General features: G+C 44.8%; 1 protein-coding gene across 1 annotated transcript in view; it reads right to left on the bottom strand.

Moving 5' to 3' along the window:
• Positions 1 to 15994, bottom strand: part of MAML3 (mastermind like transcriptional coactivator 3) — a 429469-nt gene extending 413475 nt beyond the window's left edge. The window contains exon 1 of the mRNA XM_082837648.1: positions 14783 to 15994. Within this exon, the coding sequence (XP_082693774.1) occupies positions 14783 to 15256 (474 nt within the window). The 5' untranslated portion in view covers positions 15257 to 15994. The remainder of the gene's footprint in view (positions 1 to 14782) is intronic.
• Positions 15995 to 19056: the final 3062 nt, after the last annotated feature.

The raw sequence follows: 19056 nt of genomic DNA, 5'->3' as shown, positions 1-19056 counted from the left end.
TTCTAGATAGATCCCTTTTTTCCATATCATCATAACCTCCACTGTGGATGAGGGCATGATTTGGCCCAGGGAGGAAGCTCTGTAGGAATAATGGCTACACGGGAGCCTCATTTGCTCATTTCTCTTACTTAGATGTTGTGAATTTTACCCCGCCCCCTTCCCTTTTTGACATAGTCAACCTCTCACACTCCGTTCCACACATTTTCTTTTTAATCCAGAAAAGAGAAAATAATGTACGATAGTCGGAATAATTTAATCCAACCAATGAAAAAGAATACATATATTATTATATTCATATATATAACTGAATCACTGAAACTAACACAACATTGTAAATTAACTATACTTCAATTTAAAAGTGGTTAAAAAAAATGCTATGCTGGGATCACTAATCATTAGAGAAATGTAAATCAAAACTACAATGAGATATCACCTCACACCGGTGAGAATGGCCATAATGAAAAAATCTACAAACAATAAATGCTGGAGAGGGTGTGGAGAAAAGGGAACGCTCTTGCACTGTTCGTGGGAATGTAAATTGATACAGCCACTATGGAGAACAGTATGGAGGTTCCTTAAAAGATTGAAAATAGAATTACCATATGACCCAGCAATCCCACTACTGGGCATGTACCCTGAGAATACCAGAGTCATGTACCACAATGTTCATTGCAGCTCTATTTACAATAGCCAGGACATGGAAGCAACCTAAGTGTCCATCGACAGATGAATGGATAAAGAAGATGTGGCACATATATACAATGGAATATTACTCAGCCGTAAAAAGAAACGAAATTGAGTTACTTGCAGTGAGGTGGATGGACCTAGAGACTGTCATACAGAGTGAAGTAAATCAGAAAGAGAAAAACAAATGCCGTATGCTAAAACATATATACGGAATCTAAAAAAAAAAAAAAACCGGTTCTGAAGAACCTAGGGGCAGGACAGGAATAAAGACGTAGATTTAGAGAATGGACTTGAGGACACGGGGAGAGGGAAGGGTAAGCTGGGACGAAGTGAGAGAGTGGCATGGACTTATATATACTACCATATGTAAAACAGATAGCTAGTGGGAAGCAGCTGCGTGGCACAGGGAGATCAGCTCAGTGCTTTGTGTCCACCTAGAGGAGTGGGATAGGGAGGGTGGGAGGGAGACGCAAGAGGGAAGAGATATGAGGATACAGATATATGCATAGCTGATTCACTTTGTTACACAGCAGAAACTAACACACCATTGTAAAGCAACTGTACTCCAATAAAGATGTTAAAAAGAATTTTATGTTGGGAATAAAAAAGTATTTTATAAACTATGAAAAATATTTAAATTCTTAAAAATCACACAATAATCCACTTCCTCTTATAACCCGGGCCACCCAGATGGTTGTGAATTTTAACACTGAAGAATTTATCTGGATAATTTCCCTCAAACCCAGTAATGGAATCCTTTGCTTAAGCAACCCTCTTGCTTCCTCCGTTTACAGTCTCAGTTCTGGAAGTCTGTCAAAGCTAATTATCTCTCTTCTCAAATTTATTGCTCTTCAGTGTATCATGAACACACAGATTACAAAAAGTTGAAGAAAACAAGTGAAGTGTGCATTACACTGTGAAGGAAAAGACAGACATAAATAATTACTCAGCATATCTACTCTCTGTTAATAGAGTAATGAAAATGGCATTAGGAAGAAAGGATGAGAATACCAAAGCCGGCCAATCCCCCTTCCCTCTTCCATATATGGTTGTCCCCGCCCCCATGAGCCAATACGAGAAACTCCAACACCATCACTTTAGGGTAGAGAGGAAAGCAAAATTCTTAGGTTGGCAGTCCTCTGACATTCCAGCCCACAGATAAACACGGAGCCTACCAAACCAGTAACACAGACAACCTGCACCTCAGCAGAGGGAACAAAGACACGATTCTCCCAGGCATACACTCTCATTAAGCTCCCTTCCTTGAAACTATTGTTACATATTTCCAAGTGTTCCATCTGGAATCTCAGACCACAAACTTCAGGTTAAGAAAAAGCCCTTGAATGATTCATATCAGTCCTTTCAATCTAAGACCAGGATCAAACACTGAAGAAAAAAAAAAAAAAGCAACAGTCCATTTGAATTTCAATAGCCGGGGTGCCAGATTTCCCAGATCCCCAAAGTACCAGTTCATCCTACTTTGCTACCCTGCAAGTTACCATGACATGGTCCAAGTTCATCGCGGGCTCCAGACCTATTCCACTCTAACATATACAACCTCCCCCCAAATTCTTTTTTGATATGGTTATCCAATGTTATGACAAACAGCTTTTTCAAACAGTCCTTCAATAGGTTCCGAGAAGTGAGCAGCATGAAATCCAAACCTCAAGTCATTGTTTCCGTGCTTCATGGAAGAAAACGAACGTGTTTTGAACATGTTTTTAAGAATCCAATAACAGCTGCAAACCATTTAGGAATTCCCAGTTAAACTGCAAAAGACATTTTCAACCGTTTTAGCTGCAACAACTTCTAAACTGAGAAAGCTGCTTCTTTATATAAACCACCTCTGTTTACCCAACACCAGAGGATCTCACAGGAAAGGGCTACTGCAGGATGTGAACAGTAAGAGAATGTTACAACCAGGGAGGTGCTGATCTGCACACACCACTGTGAGGAAATACCTGAAGTGATTAAAGATAAACACCACCTGCATACTCTGCAAAGGCAGCCACTGCTGCAGCCACATTTCTTGTCAAGGAGGCCGGGAGGAAGGATGGACTGAAATGCCACAGTGGATTAGAACTGGGGAAGAAAGGAGCCCAGAATAGAGGATGGGAGTGGGCCTAAGGGATGTATGTTTTACCCCCGCTGGGAACTCACTTAGCCATTCTGCAGCCAAAACTCAAGAACCAACCGTTAAAGCAGTTTTATTTCTTTTACTTAGTATCCAGAAAGTTTTGTCCAGCTCTGACAAACTGTCCGATTTCTTTGCATAAATGCTAACGTTAACCTCCAGATATACCTCTGAATGAATTTATGTCCATAGTTATTGAACTCTCTTCAAAACAACAGGTCTGAAACACTTCCTTTTTGTAAGATATGTTTTTTAAAAACTCCATAAATAATGAGATAAGACTTGATTCTAAGCATTTATTACCTATTCCAAATCATCTCTGGACTCTTTCAAAGAGAAATAAGAAAATGCTTTTCAAAGGAATTAGCCATTAGAAGTTTACTGCAGCATAGCTGTAATCTCACCAGCCTTTGGAAAGCAGTTTTTAGCTAATAACTATAATCAGATAGCTATGAAACAACTAATATTCAAAAGAGAGAAGCATTTATCTGTCTACAATCATGTAAAGGTAAAATGTTATACTTGGGGCAAAATGCAAGGCAGCTGTCCACCTTATACATATGTGGAAGTCATCCTTCAAAGAAGACATTCTAGTGCTAGAAATGAAAGAAACAGATCCAGGAAAAATCAGAAGCAAGCACAAAAAAAGTCAGATAACACTCCTCAGAGGGACAGTAGACTAGCAAAAACTAAACTCACTGTTTAAACTTGGCTGTCAGCAGAAGAGTCAAAGGTTGAAGTTGTATTGCGTGACCAGAGCAGCAACTTGAAGAACGTCTTCGTTGATCGTACTGGCTGGCCTAGTTGCAAGATTAGGAGCAAGGTTGTTATTTTATGTGCGCAACCAACTCTTGCTATGTAAGCTACTGAAGCGGAAGCTACCCAGCTGTCTTTAAACTGAAGCCCCCTCCCCTAAAGGCTGCACTGGGCACACAGCTGCATTTGCTTAGCAGGCCAAAGGGGTTTTTCCCACTAAGATGCTATGCCGTGCAGCTAAGTGGCAGAAAATGGCTGCCGCTACCCAGTATCTAGGTCATCAGTCGAAGCAGAGCACTTGGTTTATTGGAATCACTTGGGAGAGAATGACCTCTGAAGTTGACACCAATCACCTACATCTCCACCCTCGGTTTACTTCTGTTGTTCACATCACGGCCACCTACCTTTTGTACAAGTTTCCAGGTCCTCCTGTCTGTCACTTGACGAAGGTAAAACATGAGACGGTGGTAAAGGAGACGAGGAAAGAGGGACACATGAGGCCAGAGGTATGTGAGGCCGAGAGACAGCAAAGGGGGGGATCCTCGTTAGAAAACAGCAGGGCCAGCCGAGGCAGCACGACCACGGATCTTCACGTGGGCTCCTGTTCAAACCGATCTTAAAACCTAAAGGAAGTTCAAATAGGTGAGGATTGCTCCTTGGGAGGTCATGGTTAGTTAGAGAAGGCAGCTGCTCACTCAACCTTTTCAAGAGAAAACCCTTCAGTCAGGTGAAGCCAGAATAATGTTGTAGAGCGTAAAGACAAAAAAAAAAATGTAAAGAGCGTAGATCCTAGAGCCAAACTCCTCCGGCTCCGTAAAAATATAGACTCTAGTTCTTAGTATCTCGCGGTAGGGCTGCTTCCAGGCCAGAGGTAAATCAAAATGACCAAGAAGCCTGAAGGAGGGCGGTCTCGAGACCACTTCAGCACCTGTGTGTAATGAAAACTGATAGGACTCACTGTGGAAACAAACGCTGTAAGGCAACTGTGGAGGCAAGTCCATTTGGATGCATTTTCTACAGCTGGCCAGGTCAGCAGGTTGTTATTACCATGTTACACAGATGACTGGATTAGTCAGGGTAACTGAACCTGTAGGAAGTGGCAACTCACGGACCTGGGATTTTTATGACCACTCAAAGGCGCACCCGCTGCCACCCCAGGTACTGTATCACCAATAGATACACATTTGACACTAAAGCCATGCAGGCCTGGGGAACACAAAGCTCAGGAAAGGCAAAGAGAACTACAAACTTGTTCAAGACAGTGAGTTTCCCACTTTCACAGCATGAACAGGAGCTGTTAACTAGACTCCTACTCACTTGGTCATTGGGACCAGATGAAAAGAAAGTCATTGGTGTAAGACGTGTGGCCAGATACACAGCCTTTAAAAAGTCACAGTGTTCACACAGACTGCAAAGACACACACCAGTTGCTAGAGTTGATAACTTTTTTTTTTAAGCCATATTTTTCAGGAGACACAATGATCATTTGCCCTAAAATAGGTTGTAATAAGATTCGAGGCCTATGTTAAAACAATATTAGAGCAAGAGATTTTTTTGGCCAACTTCTTCTGTTTATACATATTACATATACGGAAAAAAGTCCAAATCTGTGCTACAGAAATGCTCACATATACAAGGATATATGGATAAGGATGTTCATTGCAATTAAGTGAGGCTTAATTGGCAGAAAATGAGGAACTACCAGAGTCTCTCGAAATAAGGGATCATTCAATAAATTATGGAACGTTTTATTATGGAATGCTATATAACCGTTTAAAAAATGAGTTGAAGATCTATGTGGATTGAATTGGACAGGTCTCCAAAATATATTATGTGGAAAAAGTAAATCTCAGAACCACATTTATAATATGATTCCATTCAAGTAGGAAAATACTAACGTGTGGTGTGTGGTGATGTACACTTATAGTATATATGTGAGCAAAAAGAAGAAGGTCTGGAGAGAGATATTCTAAACCGTGATAACTTCCGGGGGCAGAGGGGAGACACTGAGGAAGAGGAATCAAGTCACTTAATCTACTCATTTTCATTGAGCAATTTATTCCACAAATATTTGGAGTTCCTCCCACGTACAGGTAGGTCTTTTTTTGTTGTTGCTTTTTTATTTTCTGGCCGCACCACGTGGCTTGTGGGAACTTAGTTCCCTGACCAGGGATCGAACTCCGGCACTGGACCTCCAGGGAATTCCCAGTTAGATCTTTTTCTATCATGAGGATATAAACAGGATTAAAGAGACAAAAGCCCTATCCTCTTTTCACTGGTATTGTATTTTTGTATTGTTTTAAAGTTTTATAATTTAAAAAAGATGTCATCTATTCTCCAACATTTCAGCTAATTGAACAACTTTTGCTGGCGCATTTTCGCTCGTCAACACAGCCCATTTCATCTGTGAACAGCTTCCATTTTCATATAATTGTTTTTTTAATATATTAAACCAAACCTTACTCCTAATAACCGCCAACCACTGATTCTAACTTTATCCCCTTGAGGCCATAAAGAGCACACTAATCCTTTTTTCACATGACAGCCCTTCAAATATTTTAAGAAAGCAATCATATCATCCCTGAAATCAGACTAAACACCGCGAGGTCTCCCAACTGTTCTTCATGTGACATGGTTTCAAGTCCCTGCACCTTTCTGCTTGTTTCTTTCTAAATGCTCCCTCTCTTTGTCTAATTTCCTCTAAAAGCTTGATGTCAAGCGGTGATTATGGTGCTACAAGTGTTACCTAGTCCAGAAAAAGGAAAGAAAGATGATCGCCAGCCTCGTTTTTAACAACCATCCTTTAATCTTATTCTCCACCACACCAACTAACCCTCTCCCCTCCACAAACTGATTTTATTTGAAAGACAGTGAAATAAATGTTGCTTTAGAAAGCAATGCAAGAAAGCTATAGAAAGCTTGCAAGAAGATACAAAGCATTTAGTATCCCTGGGATTTTCCTAAATGTTGGGTTATTAATGACTTCCATTAACACGTTCTCATAAAACCATAAAGACCATTTTATACAGCTAATCTGAAACATGAATGATGCTCTGCTGTGAGTCCAACCAGAGCAAGGACCCTGGTTCACTACTGTATCCCCAATGCCTAGAAATAGTGTCCAATATGTAGCAGTTGCTCAAGCCCTCACCATGAGACCTTGGCTTATGCCTTAGTGAAATACGCCCCAAATCACTCTAAGTCTGCACCTGGGTGGGAGGCAAGCAAATGAACGATAGGACAGTAATTCATAAAAATAAGCCTAGCCTTTGTGTAGCACCATCAAGTCTTTGGGACTCTTAACATATATTAATTCATTTGAGCCGAACAATCGCTCCGGGAGGTAAAAAGAATGACTACTGTTCACCTTCCCAGCATGAAGTGAAAAGCCAGACTGTCCCATGGCCAGAGCTGAGATGCAACAGGGCGGCCGGCGCTTTGACTTCTTCCCAGGGACTCTCTACCTCCCAGCAGCATTCCCCACCCCTCTCCACCCGGTTAAGTAGTAAGAGTGTTTTTGAAAAGCTGTAAGGAAAGCCACACTCTGTACTTTCAACATTCTAGGGGAGCTCCTCGTTTAAGGCAGGGTTTCTCAAAAGCAGCAACATTGGTATTTTGGACAGGGTGACTCTTTGTTGTGGGTGCACTGTAGGATGTTTAACAGCATCCCCTGGCTTCTACCCACTAGACAGCAGTAGCACCCCTCCAGTTGTGACAACTGAAAAATGTGTCCCAACATTGCCAAATGTTCAGGGCGGGGGCAAAATCTCCACCGATTGAGAATTTCTGACTTAAAGGAATCCTATGGTAAATCCATTTAAGTGGCAGAAGTAGTCATTTAAAGGAGCATGGAAATCTTTTAGGAAATGATTTTTTTTTCCAGATATTGCAATACAAACAACAATGCCATTAGCTCTGAAAAATACATATTTGAGTTTTAGTAAGGTCTGCAGGTTCAGAATAGACTACTAAAAGCACATGTTATCGCCATAAACTCCCAAGGCGCCAGGATACTATCTGTTTACCCCAAATGAGCAAAACCAATCACCTCTTTTGCCACCCATTCCAGGAGATGCCTCCAAAATCCTCACCCCCTCTTGCCTCTCTTAACCTTACCACTAGAGCTCCTAAAGTCCTTTACTGGGTACCAGTCCCTTTAGATTCACTCTCAATCACTGAGTTACTTTCAGCATCTAACAAACAATCAAAGAAAGAAAAATAACCCACCACTGTGAGAATGAAGGGCACTAGTAGAGCTTGTCTTAGAGCTGTGCAATCCTTTTGAGTCACAGTTACGACCCAGGTTGAATCTGCACAAATAGACTCAGCACTTCAGCCTTTTCTTTTGAAGGGAAAGAAGCCCCGGCCCCGCCATGGGTTTTCTGGAGGTTGAGAAAGATCTTGCGAGAGGGAAGGACAGAAATGATATAGTAATGTATCCTAAAAATCGTCTTCGCACACATAAGCACAAGTGAAATGTGTTGAGGACTGAGAGTCCATAACGTGAAACATTACAAAACCAGATTCTACCCAACAGAATGGAGACTTCAGGAGTTAGAAATTCTGGAGGTTGTTTAAATAGCTCGCTCAAGTTTTCTATGGTTGTTAAGCCATTGCTTAAGGTGGATAAATGTTAGTTATTCTTACTTTAAAAGATTCTACTTCAGCATAAAGGTCATTCCAACCAATGGAAGGTCCAATATAATTAAAAGAGGTGTCTAAATTATTCTTAGGAAATCACTTTCCTTATGTCAGAGGAAGTACTGAAGGCCTTTTGAGGTTTTTATTAAATTCCCCCAAGAACAGAATGCACAGCTTGCCATAAAAAAAAAAAAAAAAGCACTGAGCCATAGTAGTAATGGCTTTTTCTATGCACGTGTGTATGGTGGCCCTAAGGGAACACCGTGTTTCTATCCCAAATGGAGTTGCTTATCCACAGCTCAAAAGCCCCTCAACTGTTTAACAGATGGAATAGCCAGGTATACTTTTAAAACAAAGTGTGCGCCTTCTCTGATCCACGGAATAGAACCCTATGATCTTTAAGTATTCATTATACGGCAGACCCTCAACTCCATTTTCTGAGTGATTTTATCCAGTCTTATTCCTTTAGTTCTTTAAACTTTGTTAGATTTAAACAACAAGAAAAGGTTGGGTTTTTTTTCCCTAAGTTTTTGGTGATAGCTGATTTTCCAAAAGCTCCTTTTCCATCTCACAAACATGAATAGTGAATTTTTGAATGTGTCTGTCTGAAAAGCATGCTGTATTTTTTAAATGAAAATTTGATTTGGGGGATCCAATAACTTTGGTGCAGACATCTGTAAATCAGCTTCTTTTGCAACGTCAAATTAGTTTGAAACAACATGAAAGTAAGCATACTATTTTACTGAAAATGTCACAGGAAAGGGGAATAACTCAGCCAGAAACTGTTGAGAAGTCACTGACATCAAGTCTAATGCTGATTGAAAAACAAACACCTGTTATTCCCTTAAACCTAGCTTAAACAATACTGAAAATCTAAAAAGAACATACTACGCTGTCAAAGTCTTGGAGGCAAGAGTGTGATTTAGCTTTTTCACTTCCATGAAGCACTACGGACTATGTACCAGAATCATTGAATGAATGAATGACATTTAAAAATCCAGTCTATTCTCTATGATTTTCACTAATGAAGAATAAATGGTATACTGAATCAAACCCATAATTATTCCAAAATAATTGGTATCTTATCCAATTGTTTCATTAGTTATAGAGGAGGAAGCACCAAAATTAAATTTCTCTTCTTATTGCTTCTTCCCACTCTTTGGTAAAAGTGCTAAAGATCAGTGAAGAGACCAAAAGGTTGGCAGTAGGAGGCGGAAAGAAAAACAAGGCAAACAGCTGGATCTGAAAACTCAATAATCAGCCTCTGAATAATAGAGTGAAAAATGCAAAGCTATTTGGGAGAATCAAAAGGCAGATATTATGAAAATCTTGGGACTGAGTTTTAAATATGTTCCTTTTTATGAGACTCTGATGTCTGATTTATTTCACAGTTCTCTATGATGGGTAATGTGGAAAGAGATGACGGAATTTAGCCATCTTAAGCTCAAGAATGTAGTACAGAAGTGTTAATTAATACACATGGAGCACTGATTGCAAGTAAAACTCTGTAAGCGACACTAAATAAACCCTAAGTACTTCAGACATATCCAAGAACTACTACGTAGTGTGCAGAATGGCTTATCATACTAGATTCCTCCTATAGTAGCAGCACGGATGAGAAAGAGGGAGAGATTCCCCCATTCTTATCTCAACCAAATGGAAAAACCTTGTCAGGAAAACTTTTTAACAACAGTTGGCTATATTGGTCTCAGAGAGGTATTTAGAAAATAACTCTATGTAACTCCATTTTAAGGTTTAAAATCCTCATCCTTCTTACAGAAATGTCAGTACACCTTGTCCGGGGACTGTTCATTTTCCTCATATCAAGTGGCAGAAAACCTCCAAAGATTCTAAAGCTTGCCCTTATGATTCTAATGCAACTGGATAGAAAGTATCAAACATGCCATCTGCCTGAAAACTCAGCATTCCCTGGGAAAGGAACTCAGCCTGAAGAGCATTTTGTAGATCATGATGAATGATTAACTAACTATGCCTGTACTTTTCTGATCGTTGGCTGCCCATTACTAAATAAAATGTACCATAACTAAAGTACATACATAACACAATTAAACATGTATTGTAGCGCTTCTTTTGTTCAATGCTTCTTGAGAATTAAAAGACGAACACTTGTTAAGCACAGGGAGATGAAATTTCAAAAAGTTTTTCACAAACTTAAGGCACACCCTGTGTGGGCTATGGAAGGTTTTTCAAGGGACACTACCAATCCTATCACCCAGGAAAGCAGAACAGGATAAGCCAAAGAAAAGGCTCATAGGAAAGATTTAAAAATGGTTTCACATTACAAGCTTGCCAAAAAACCTAGATACAAAGCCAGTAATTTACCTTCAACAGGATAAGAAATGGGAAACCGGATTCATTTATACGGAGTTTTAGCCCTGGACTAGTATGCTGACATTTCCTGGATCTCTTCCAGGAGTAGATGGGAACATTTTGGATAGGTTGCAGTTTTCTCTAATACTCAGCGTTTAATATGCTTATTATCAAATGAATTTTATGTGATAAACTCTTCAGAGCAGGAATCACATGGATTTATACAGTCTTTAAGCTGTGTATAAATTAAGCACACTCTGAAAGTTATGATGGCGCTATGAGGTAGAAAGGTTATCAAAACACAGAATTTATCCAGGTCAAGTAAGACTACCACCATTTTGAAATTCTGAAGACTGCATTGTCATGCTTTTTGGTATGCCTGAATGATTACACCTTTGTCAAGCCACTCTGTCTTTGGCTTGAGAATGAACCTGTCAGTTGGAATTTATCTTAAAATTTTAACCAGGACTTCAGGTTTAAGTACAGAAAATGAACAATGTCTCATTCTGCTACCACAAATTAAAACTATTTTAGGAGAAGACACCTTTTCAACGAGATTCTCTAATAGGTGAAATCAATAGTTCTCACCAACAACTCTTTTGGAGGGGAGGAGGGGGAGACCCTTCTGAATAAAGAAAGTGTGTGCGGGGAGAGTCATTTGACTACATGTCCGGAAACTACCTTTCACCTGAAGTAATGTAGCTTCCAACCCAGGCCTGGGCTATCCACTCTAACAGGGCTATTACGGACCCACACAAAACTGAGGCCCCTCCCAGCAGCCTGAAGCCAAAGTAAGATTTCTATTTCACCTCACCCACCCTGCTTTGGGTTTGCTTGTTTGCTTTTCATGCCTATGCTTGTAAATGTATAAGAAAACAAATCAAAAGAGGTAAAGCCTTGATTAGACTGCCTTCTTAATCCAAGCCAAGCAGAAAGAGAACTAATCAATATTTAGTACTTTGGACATACTGGCCCTCAGAAGGTAAACAATAGCAATAAAACAGAAAAGAATCCTATTCATCTTTATTTTTATCATCACCATCATTATTATTTGCCTCTGGTTGATTATGGCTTTCCTTTAGGGGTTTCCAAATAGCTCAATCTGAGAACTAATTATAATTGCTCTGTGCCCCGCCCCCCTCCCAGAGCCCAACTAAAATCCAACAGCGAATTCAAAAATGGAAGATTAACGTGGTTTTCTGCAACCTGTTCTCAAGATTTTATCTCACACACAGGCTAAGTTAAAATACTCTTTCATTTCAGGGCCAATGTACAATTTTAAACTATTTTTAAAGGAAAAATAACTTGTAGAGGAGAACGTTAACTTTTTTCCTTTCTTTTTTGTGGTACCTAGCATTCACATGCAACTCTTTCCTTAAGGTTTAAGGCTGTTTAATTTCATTACACTCATCACACATACTTGGATCACTTATATCAATGGGAGATGCATATATGAAATACAGTTAAAGGTAGAACATACTCCTGTACATCGGTATAATCGATACGCTAAATTATTCTCACAAAATTGATAGAAAAATGTAATTGTCAGGCAATCATTTTTCAAGTCTGTTAACTTGCTGAACTGGGATTCACCATGAAATTTACTGCTTCGGTCTCATCCACTCAAGTAAGCACTATCTTTTTGCATTTTCAAAAGTAAGCTCTGGCTTGGGCTTGCTACCTCCTTCCAGGTAACTTCAGGACCCTGGGTTTGCTCCCACCTGCGGTTGTATCATAACCCAGGCGCGCGCACCCGGAGTGCCCCCACTACCCTCCCAGGGCCGACATGGCACCCTCGAGAGAACACAACCCAAACGCTAAAACTTTCCGGCCGCAAACTCTACTGCTCTCGCCCGCGATCAAAAGCGACCGGGCACCGGCTTTTTGTTCCAGCGCTGGTCAGCTGGCGAGGTAACGCCACAACAGTCCTCCATCCTCAAAGGTCGGGAGAGAGGCCGTGGGACTGAGATTTTTGGAGCCTCCCGAAAAGCCCATTCCTACGCAATCCGAGCGTGTGGGGCGTACAAACACAGGAAAAGAGGGCGTGGAGCAGGCAACGAAGATATTCTCAGCGCCTTTCAAATACTACTTGTCTCAGGTTCACGAAGTGAGTCTCCCCATCGGTGGCAGAGCGCGAAGGGGGGGCGGGGAATGGGAGACGGCGCGGACCCGGAGAGAAATAGGTACCAGCAGGGCATGCGAGATACAGTCAAGATGCAGGTCCGACCCCGCCTCCGGGTACAATCAGAAAAGCTACAGTGTGTCAGTGGCTTTCGGCTTCCTGTTTGTAAAGCGAGAACCTCCCTCCCTGACTCTAAGACCGTCGTTCTCCCTCCCCACCGAGTCCGCCTCTTCTTCGCGCTCCGGGCTAGCTCGGAGGCTGGGGGCGGGGTGGGGGGGGAGGAGCGCGGGCCCGCGGGGCGGGGGCGGCCGCGGGGGAGGGGCAGGGCCTCGGGGCGCAGCGCCCCTCCCTGCCGGGCGGCCTCCGGAGCTAGCCCGGCCGCGAGGCGGACAAAGCGCGTCCCGCTCCCTCCCCCACGGCCGCGTTCCAGAAGGGAGGGGGAAGGCGGGCTCGAGGAAGGTGGGAGGAGGAAAAGGAGTACGGAGGGGGGCGAGGAAGGGGAGGAGGGAAGGTGCTGCCGGCGGGACTGGGCAGGATCGCGCCGAGGAGGGAGGGGAGGGAGGAGGGGCTGGGCGGCCTCGGAGAGCAGGGAGGAGGGAAGGATTCTTGAAGCCCAAGATAAACAAATTGTTCCTCTTCACGTGCGGGGTGGGGGGAGGTGGGGAGGGTGGGGAATGAGCGCGGCGGCCTCTCCTCTTCCCCTCCCCCAAGCCGGCTCTTTGTCACGGAACGCCCAGCGAAAGCCCGCGCCCGCACCCGCACCACCTCCGACGCCGACGACCCCCAGACCGGGGACGTGCGCGTGTTATAAGCCGCACAACAAGAGGGCCTCCCGCGCCGCCGAGCGAGGTGCGGTCTGCAGGGGAAACGCGAGAAGGCGCGCAGCCCCGCTACGCTCCCGGATTCCCACCGCCCGCCCCACTCCGCACACGCGCGCAGCCCAAATCCGGGCCGTGCGGCGGTGGAGGGGGCTGCAGACACCTTTCTCAAGCTTCCGGCTCCCCCCCACGAAAGGAAAGCAAAAGAACCGGAGAGTGGAGATAGGAGAAAGGATTCTACCCTCAGGGTTAGGGGGTGGGAACTGCCCCTTCCTCCCGGAGAAGTTAAGCCATTGGCTGCTCCTCCTACCTCCAACCCACCCACCCAGCCATTTAAGCCTCTTTCACCTCCCCGCTACCTTCCACTCCTCCGGGCTTATCAGACTGGCCCGGAAAGTTGGCGGGGAGCGGGGCGGGAGAGCAGCGGAGAAAGCTCTGTGCAAGCAAGTTTAAGAGGAGGAGGGGAGAGAATGCCCGGCGAAGTTGCGTGGCGGGGACTCTCCGCGCAAGCCCAGGGCGTCGCTCTCCCCTCCAGCCCCGGCGAGTGCCGCGACCCTCGCAGCCGCTCCACCTGCCGGGCCGGCCCGGGGTCTCGAGCTGCGAGGGAGCGCATTCGCGCCCGCATCCGCGCGCGCTCTCGTGGACGCTCGCGCGCGCGCGCAGCCACCTTCGCTTGCTTCTCACCCACCTCAAAGTTCATTCACAAAACTCTCAGACTTTCTCAGCCCAAAGAGGGTGAGCTGGGGAGAGGAGGCGAGAGCATCTCCCTTCCTCCCCCTCCTCCTCCCTCCAGGTTCGAGGGCCTGGTGCCCGCCCAGAATCTGCGACAGCATCCATTTCTCCCTGCACTCGGCGGACGTGCTGAGAGGGGTGGGCGAAGGGGGACCGGTCTGGGGAGCCCAGGCGGCCAGGCGAGGGGTGGGGTGGGGAGCGGTGAAGAGGAGGAGCGAGGTTTCAACTCTGGGTTCACTCTTTCAAATCGGTATCTAAGAAAGGGAGAGGGGGGTAAAACTTTTCCAGGGCCTCACTCCGACGCTCCTCCAGGCTCCCTCCGCCCCTCGCAGTCGTGACTGGCTTCTCCCCCTCTCGCCCCCTCTTCCCCAAATCTGACAACCCTGACAGATGAACAGGTAGCGGCGACGGCAGCTTTTACCTCACAAAAGTTGACGTTAACCCTTCGGCTTCAGCCCACTTCGCCCGCCGTGCAAATCAGATCCCCGTGCCCCCCGTGTAAGAAGCTCCACGCCCCCCCCCCACGCGCGCGCCCCGTGCCCGCTGCCAGCGCGCCCTCACCATGATCAGCGTGTGGTTCCTCTGCTCCGCCGAGGCAGCCTCCGCATCTTGCTGGGGTTTGCTCTGGTGCTGTTGCTTGCCCGTGCCGGCGCCCGATTTCTTGGCCCTCTGCTCCAGGGTCCGCTGGTAGAGGCTCACGGTGTCCCGGCGCTCCAGCTCCAGCTGCGCCACCTGAGCCTGCTGGTACCTGTTCTCGCAGTTGACGTGGTGCCGCCGGCAGCCCTCGATGCGCTGGCGGAGCCGCTCCACCACCGTGCTGTGCTTGGGGACGGCCGCCGAGCCGCCGCCGGGGCCCCCGGAGCCGCCGCCGCCGCCGCAGCCGGCAGCCGGGTGATTGCTAGTCGGAGCAGCGGGAGTACTATTGGGAGTATTATTCACACCGATCCCGGCCCCGCCGAGGCTGCTGTTCAGGCTACTGTTGATGCAAATACTACTGCCATTCGCGGCAGCAGCGGGGGCTGCGAAATCCCCCATCCTGCTCCCCGGGCACACTATTTTGGAAGAACTTTTTTTATCCACCCCCTATCAGCCTCCTCCTTGGGTCCAAGGATTAAAATAGTTTAAGTGGAACGCGGGGGAGACGCAAGCACATGGATGGAAACAGCGATCCCGACCGGGCGAAAAAAAGGGGGAGAGATTTTGGGGTGGTTTTTTTTTGTTTCCTTTTTTTAAACTGTAAAGCTCGAGGGGAAAAAGGGGGGGTGTTATCAGAATACCATCAGACACCTATCAACAAAAAGAATCACAACAAACTGAGCCAGCAGCAAATCGGGTTGCAACTCAAGGGAAGATCCGTTCTTCGCCTGCCTTCTTTTTATAATCCATTATTTTCTAATAAATTCCAGGAGATTTCCGGTGGTTGGCAAGCATTTTCTCCCTACGTACCGAAAAACACACCCCATGTACACACACAAGCATATGCCTCCAGTGCGGACACGCGCGACACACACTCACTCCACACCGCATCGGAAAACGGCAAGCTTGCTTATTGCATTTTCCTTCCACAAAAAAAGTTTTGGTGTTTATGCCGCCCCGTGTTCTCAAAGTACTTTGGCTGCTCAGTTGCATTTCACAGGAACCTAGATATCGAATCCTCGGGCTGGGGGAAGTAAACACATGGACAGTCCGAGGCGACTGCAAAAGTAGATCGGTGAAGTCCTTTGCAAAACGCCGCGCGGAGAGCAGCCCCTAACGCTCGGCTGGGCTGCCGCTGCCGCCCGCTGCTCCTGCCACCATCACAATGATCAACTGCTCGCCGCCGCCGCCGCCGCCTCCTCCTCCTCTCGCTCCTCCACCTCCTCCTCCTCCTCCATGCCAGCGGAGTGATATCAGGACGCGCGAGCTCAGTAAACACGGCAGCGGCGGCGGCTGGAGGCCGTGAGACAAGCCCGGGGACACGGCGCAAAACCCGGCGCGGACTCTCCGCCGGCAGGAGCGGATGCGGCGCGCATCGGCACCCGGCTCCCGCCTCCCTCTGCTCGTCCTCCCCGCCCCTCCCACGCCCCCAACCTCACTGCCACCCGGACTGGGAAGCCGGCGCTGCCAGAAAAGAGAAAAAGAAAGATTCTGGGGGATCTCGGGAATGAATCAACTTTTGACGCGCGCGCGCGCGCGCGTGTGTATGTGTGTGTGTGCGCGCGCGCGCGACTGTGTATATGTGTGTATGTGTGTGCGCGCGGACGACCGTGGGGACGCGCCTGGCTGGATTTAATTTCCTTATTCCAAACGAGGTACCAAGTGATCCAAAGTTGTTGTTATACGTTTATACATTATATTGCAGAACTGTGCATGACCAGGCAGAAACATTGAAGCTTCGCAGCAGTTGTCTGTTACCCCTATGCATATGGAAAGAAGACAAATGAGTGGCTTGTTTTTAAAACCCAGGTAATAAGTCCTCGCTAGTAGTAACCCTGCTTGTGGACACTTGTTCAAACTCAAGGCCAGTCTTAACACACAAATGCCAAATATGAACAAAAAGAAATAGGCAACAAAAAACTTGGAATATTATTTAATTGGCTGTACATAATGATTGTTGCTATTAGGGCAATTATTGTTTTACTTACCCTTGGAAAAAAATTAAAACAAAGCAAGCAGGGACTTGGAGGTGAGACGAACTGTACATTTTAACAGACTGTTTTGAACACTAGGTGCTAATGACAGCAGTAATTAAGGGTCCTTCGTAAATCAAGTGGAAAGATTGCAGATTTCATGGATTAGAACTATAGGAAAAACACAGTATTTCACAGTTTGTCATAACAAAAACACTTTCTGTTTAAGTGAATTCACAATAAGTACAATTAAAATGGAAGAACAACCACAGAAAGTAATCTAAACTTTCTGTCATCTCCCCAGATATTGAGTATCAAAGAAAAAAACCCCACTAACAACAACTAAGGATCAAATATAATATCCTTGAATCTGGACTTAACCCATTGCAAATATGTAATTTTGAAAAAATTAAAATGGACAAACTGTTTCTGTGATCATTAGTAGGACAAAAATCTTGATTGTGAGCTGTTAATAATAAGGCATTTTGTATTATCTCAATAAATCTTATAGAATTAGTTTTTTGGGTAAAAATACACCTCAGTTTTCTAAAATAGCCAAGAATAAAAGAACTTCGGATCTCATGCATTAGTCATGAGATCTGATTTAAACCATCTTCATTTCTTGGCATTGCAGATTAGCATAGGATGCTATTTCTAACCTCATAGTGTCAGCAATAAGAAGCTATATTTTTCTTCAATTAATCAGGTCTATATGGTAAACTATATCTTTAATATCCATTGAATTATCTGGTAAAATGGGCAGCAAAATCTTGATTGGCATGGTGTGAGGTTACCTCCAAGCAGTGAAACCAATGTGAAAGAGTATCTTTCACTGAAGTTGCCATACTTTTTCAGAGGGCTAGTTAGTTACCATACAACTTTGTGGATCATAACTAACTGCCCCTCCTTCAAGTCTGTTAGGAAATTAAACTGAGTTCTATAGCAAAAAGTCAGTTCTGATTCTAAAAACATAGAGAAAATTATAAGAAATCATAAGAAAAAGACATCACGAAGTGGCCTTTGTCTATTGCACATGTTCACTAAATAATATCTGTATTAATTCAGGAAACATATGGTTTCACTGCAGAGAGGAAGCTATGACTCTGCATTCACTCTCCTCTCTCTGTACTAGAGTCTAATTCTTATCCCTCCTCCCCCCGTGGCACCTATATCACCCATACAAGACTGCAATTTGATTTACAGAGGCAGCAAGTTTGAGGGTCTTGAGCATTGAGTCTTCAGTCTGGAGACTTGGGTTCTAATTCTAGCTTTTTTCCTATGCCTCAGAATTTAACTTTTCACTGAGAGTTTGTCATTCTGAAAAAAATATTCCAACGATAGCAGCAACGTGCATTCCCATTGAGCTGTTTACCTCTCCTATGATGAAAGGAAGCCAAAAATACACAAGAATTTGCATCTTTCCCTTTGAGGCATGAGCGGGTGGAGGATCACATTTTGTGGCTTTACCCCAGAGCTCCCCGAAGACAAGTGGAGCTACTCTTGTACAGCCACAGTATAGTTTGCTGCCCAAGTTTAGTGCATGAGTGGACTACAACACACACAAAAAGGCTGGCTGACTGTTCATGGGTGTATGTACATACACACACACACACAAGGCACCAATCTTGTATCTCGTCAAGATAGTGGGAGTGGCAGCCATGAGCTCCAAGACCGAAATGCCGAGAAAAGAAGGACTGTGAAGCTGTGTGATGGCGAATGGGGGCGAGTCTTTGAGGAAATTGACCTGTGCAGTAAGTCTTCCACTGTGACACACTTGAGGTCGGAAACCCCATCCTAACTGTGCAGGACGATTAGAAGAAAAAAGCAGGAAGTGAACAAGACTTAAGTCTTGAGCAATATAGGCAAGTTACCCTGAATTAGAGATGTTCATCTACTCCAGTGACTTTAGAAGAAGCAAAGGCTTTTATACTGGCTACTTCTAGATTCTCATGATATCTTCTTCTAAGGTTGCCAGCTTTGCTGGTCACCATCGTAAAGTACTCCTTGAAAGTCATAGAGAAGTCCATGTTCTGGGGAAGCGATTTTAGTCCCTTCTCCCTACCAAGCACCCTGGTATCACGACCATCTTTATCTTTTATCTTTACTGCCGGATGGGAGCTGTTGGACACATCATGAGTGCTATTGCTCTAGAATGGCGAAGAAATCTGAGATGCCGTAGCAGTGATGAGAAAGAAATGACGTGGTTGTATCCCGAGACTTTGATGA

Source organism: Leucopleurus acutus, assembly GCF_964270905.1.
Source record: "Leucopleurus acutus genome assembly, chromosome: 4".
In the NCBI taxonomy this organism is placed as follows: Eukaryota; Metazoa; Chordata; class Mammalia; order Artiodactyla; family Delphinidae; genus Leucopleurus; species Leucopleurus acutus.
Note: the sequence above shows the minus strand (reverse complement) of the source record. Positions and strands in the feature narration are given on the sequence as shown.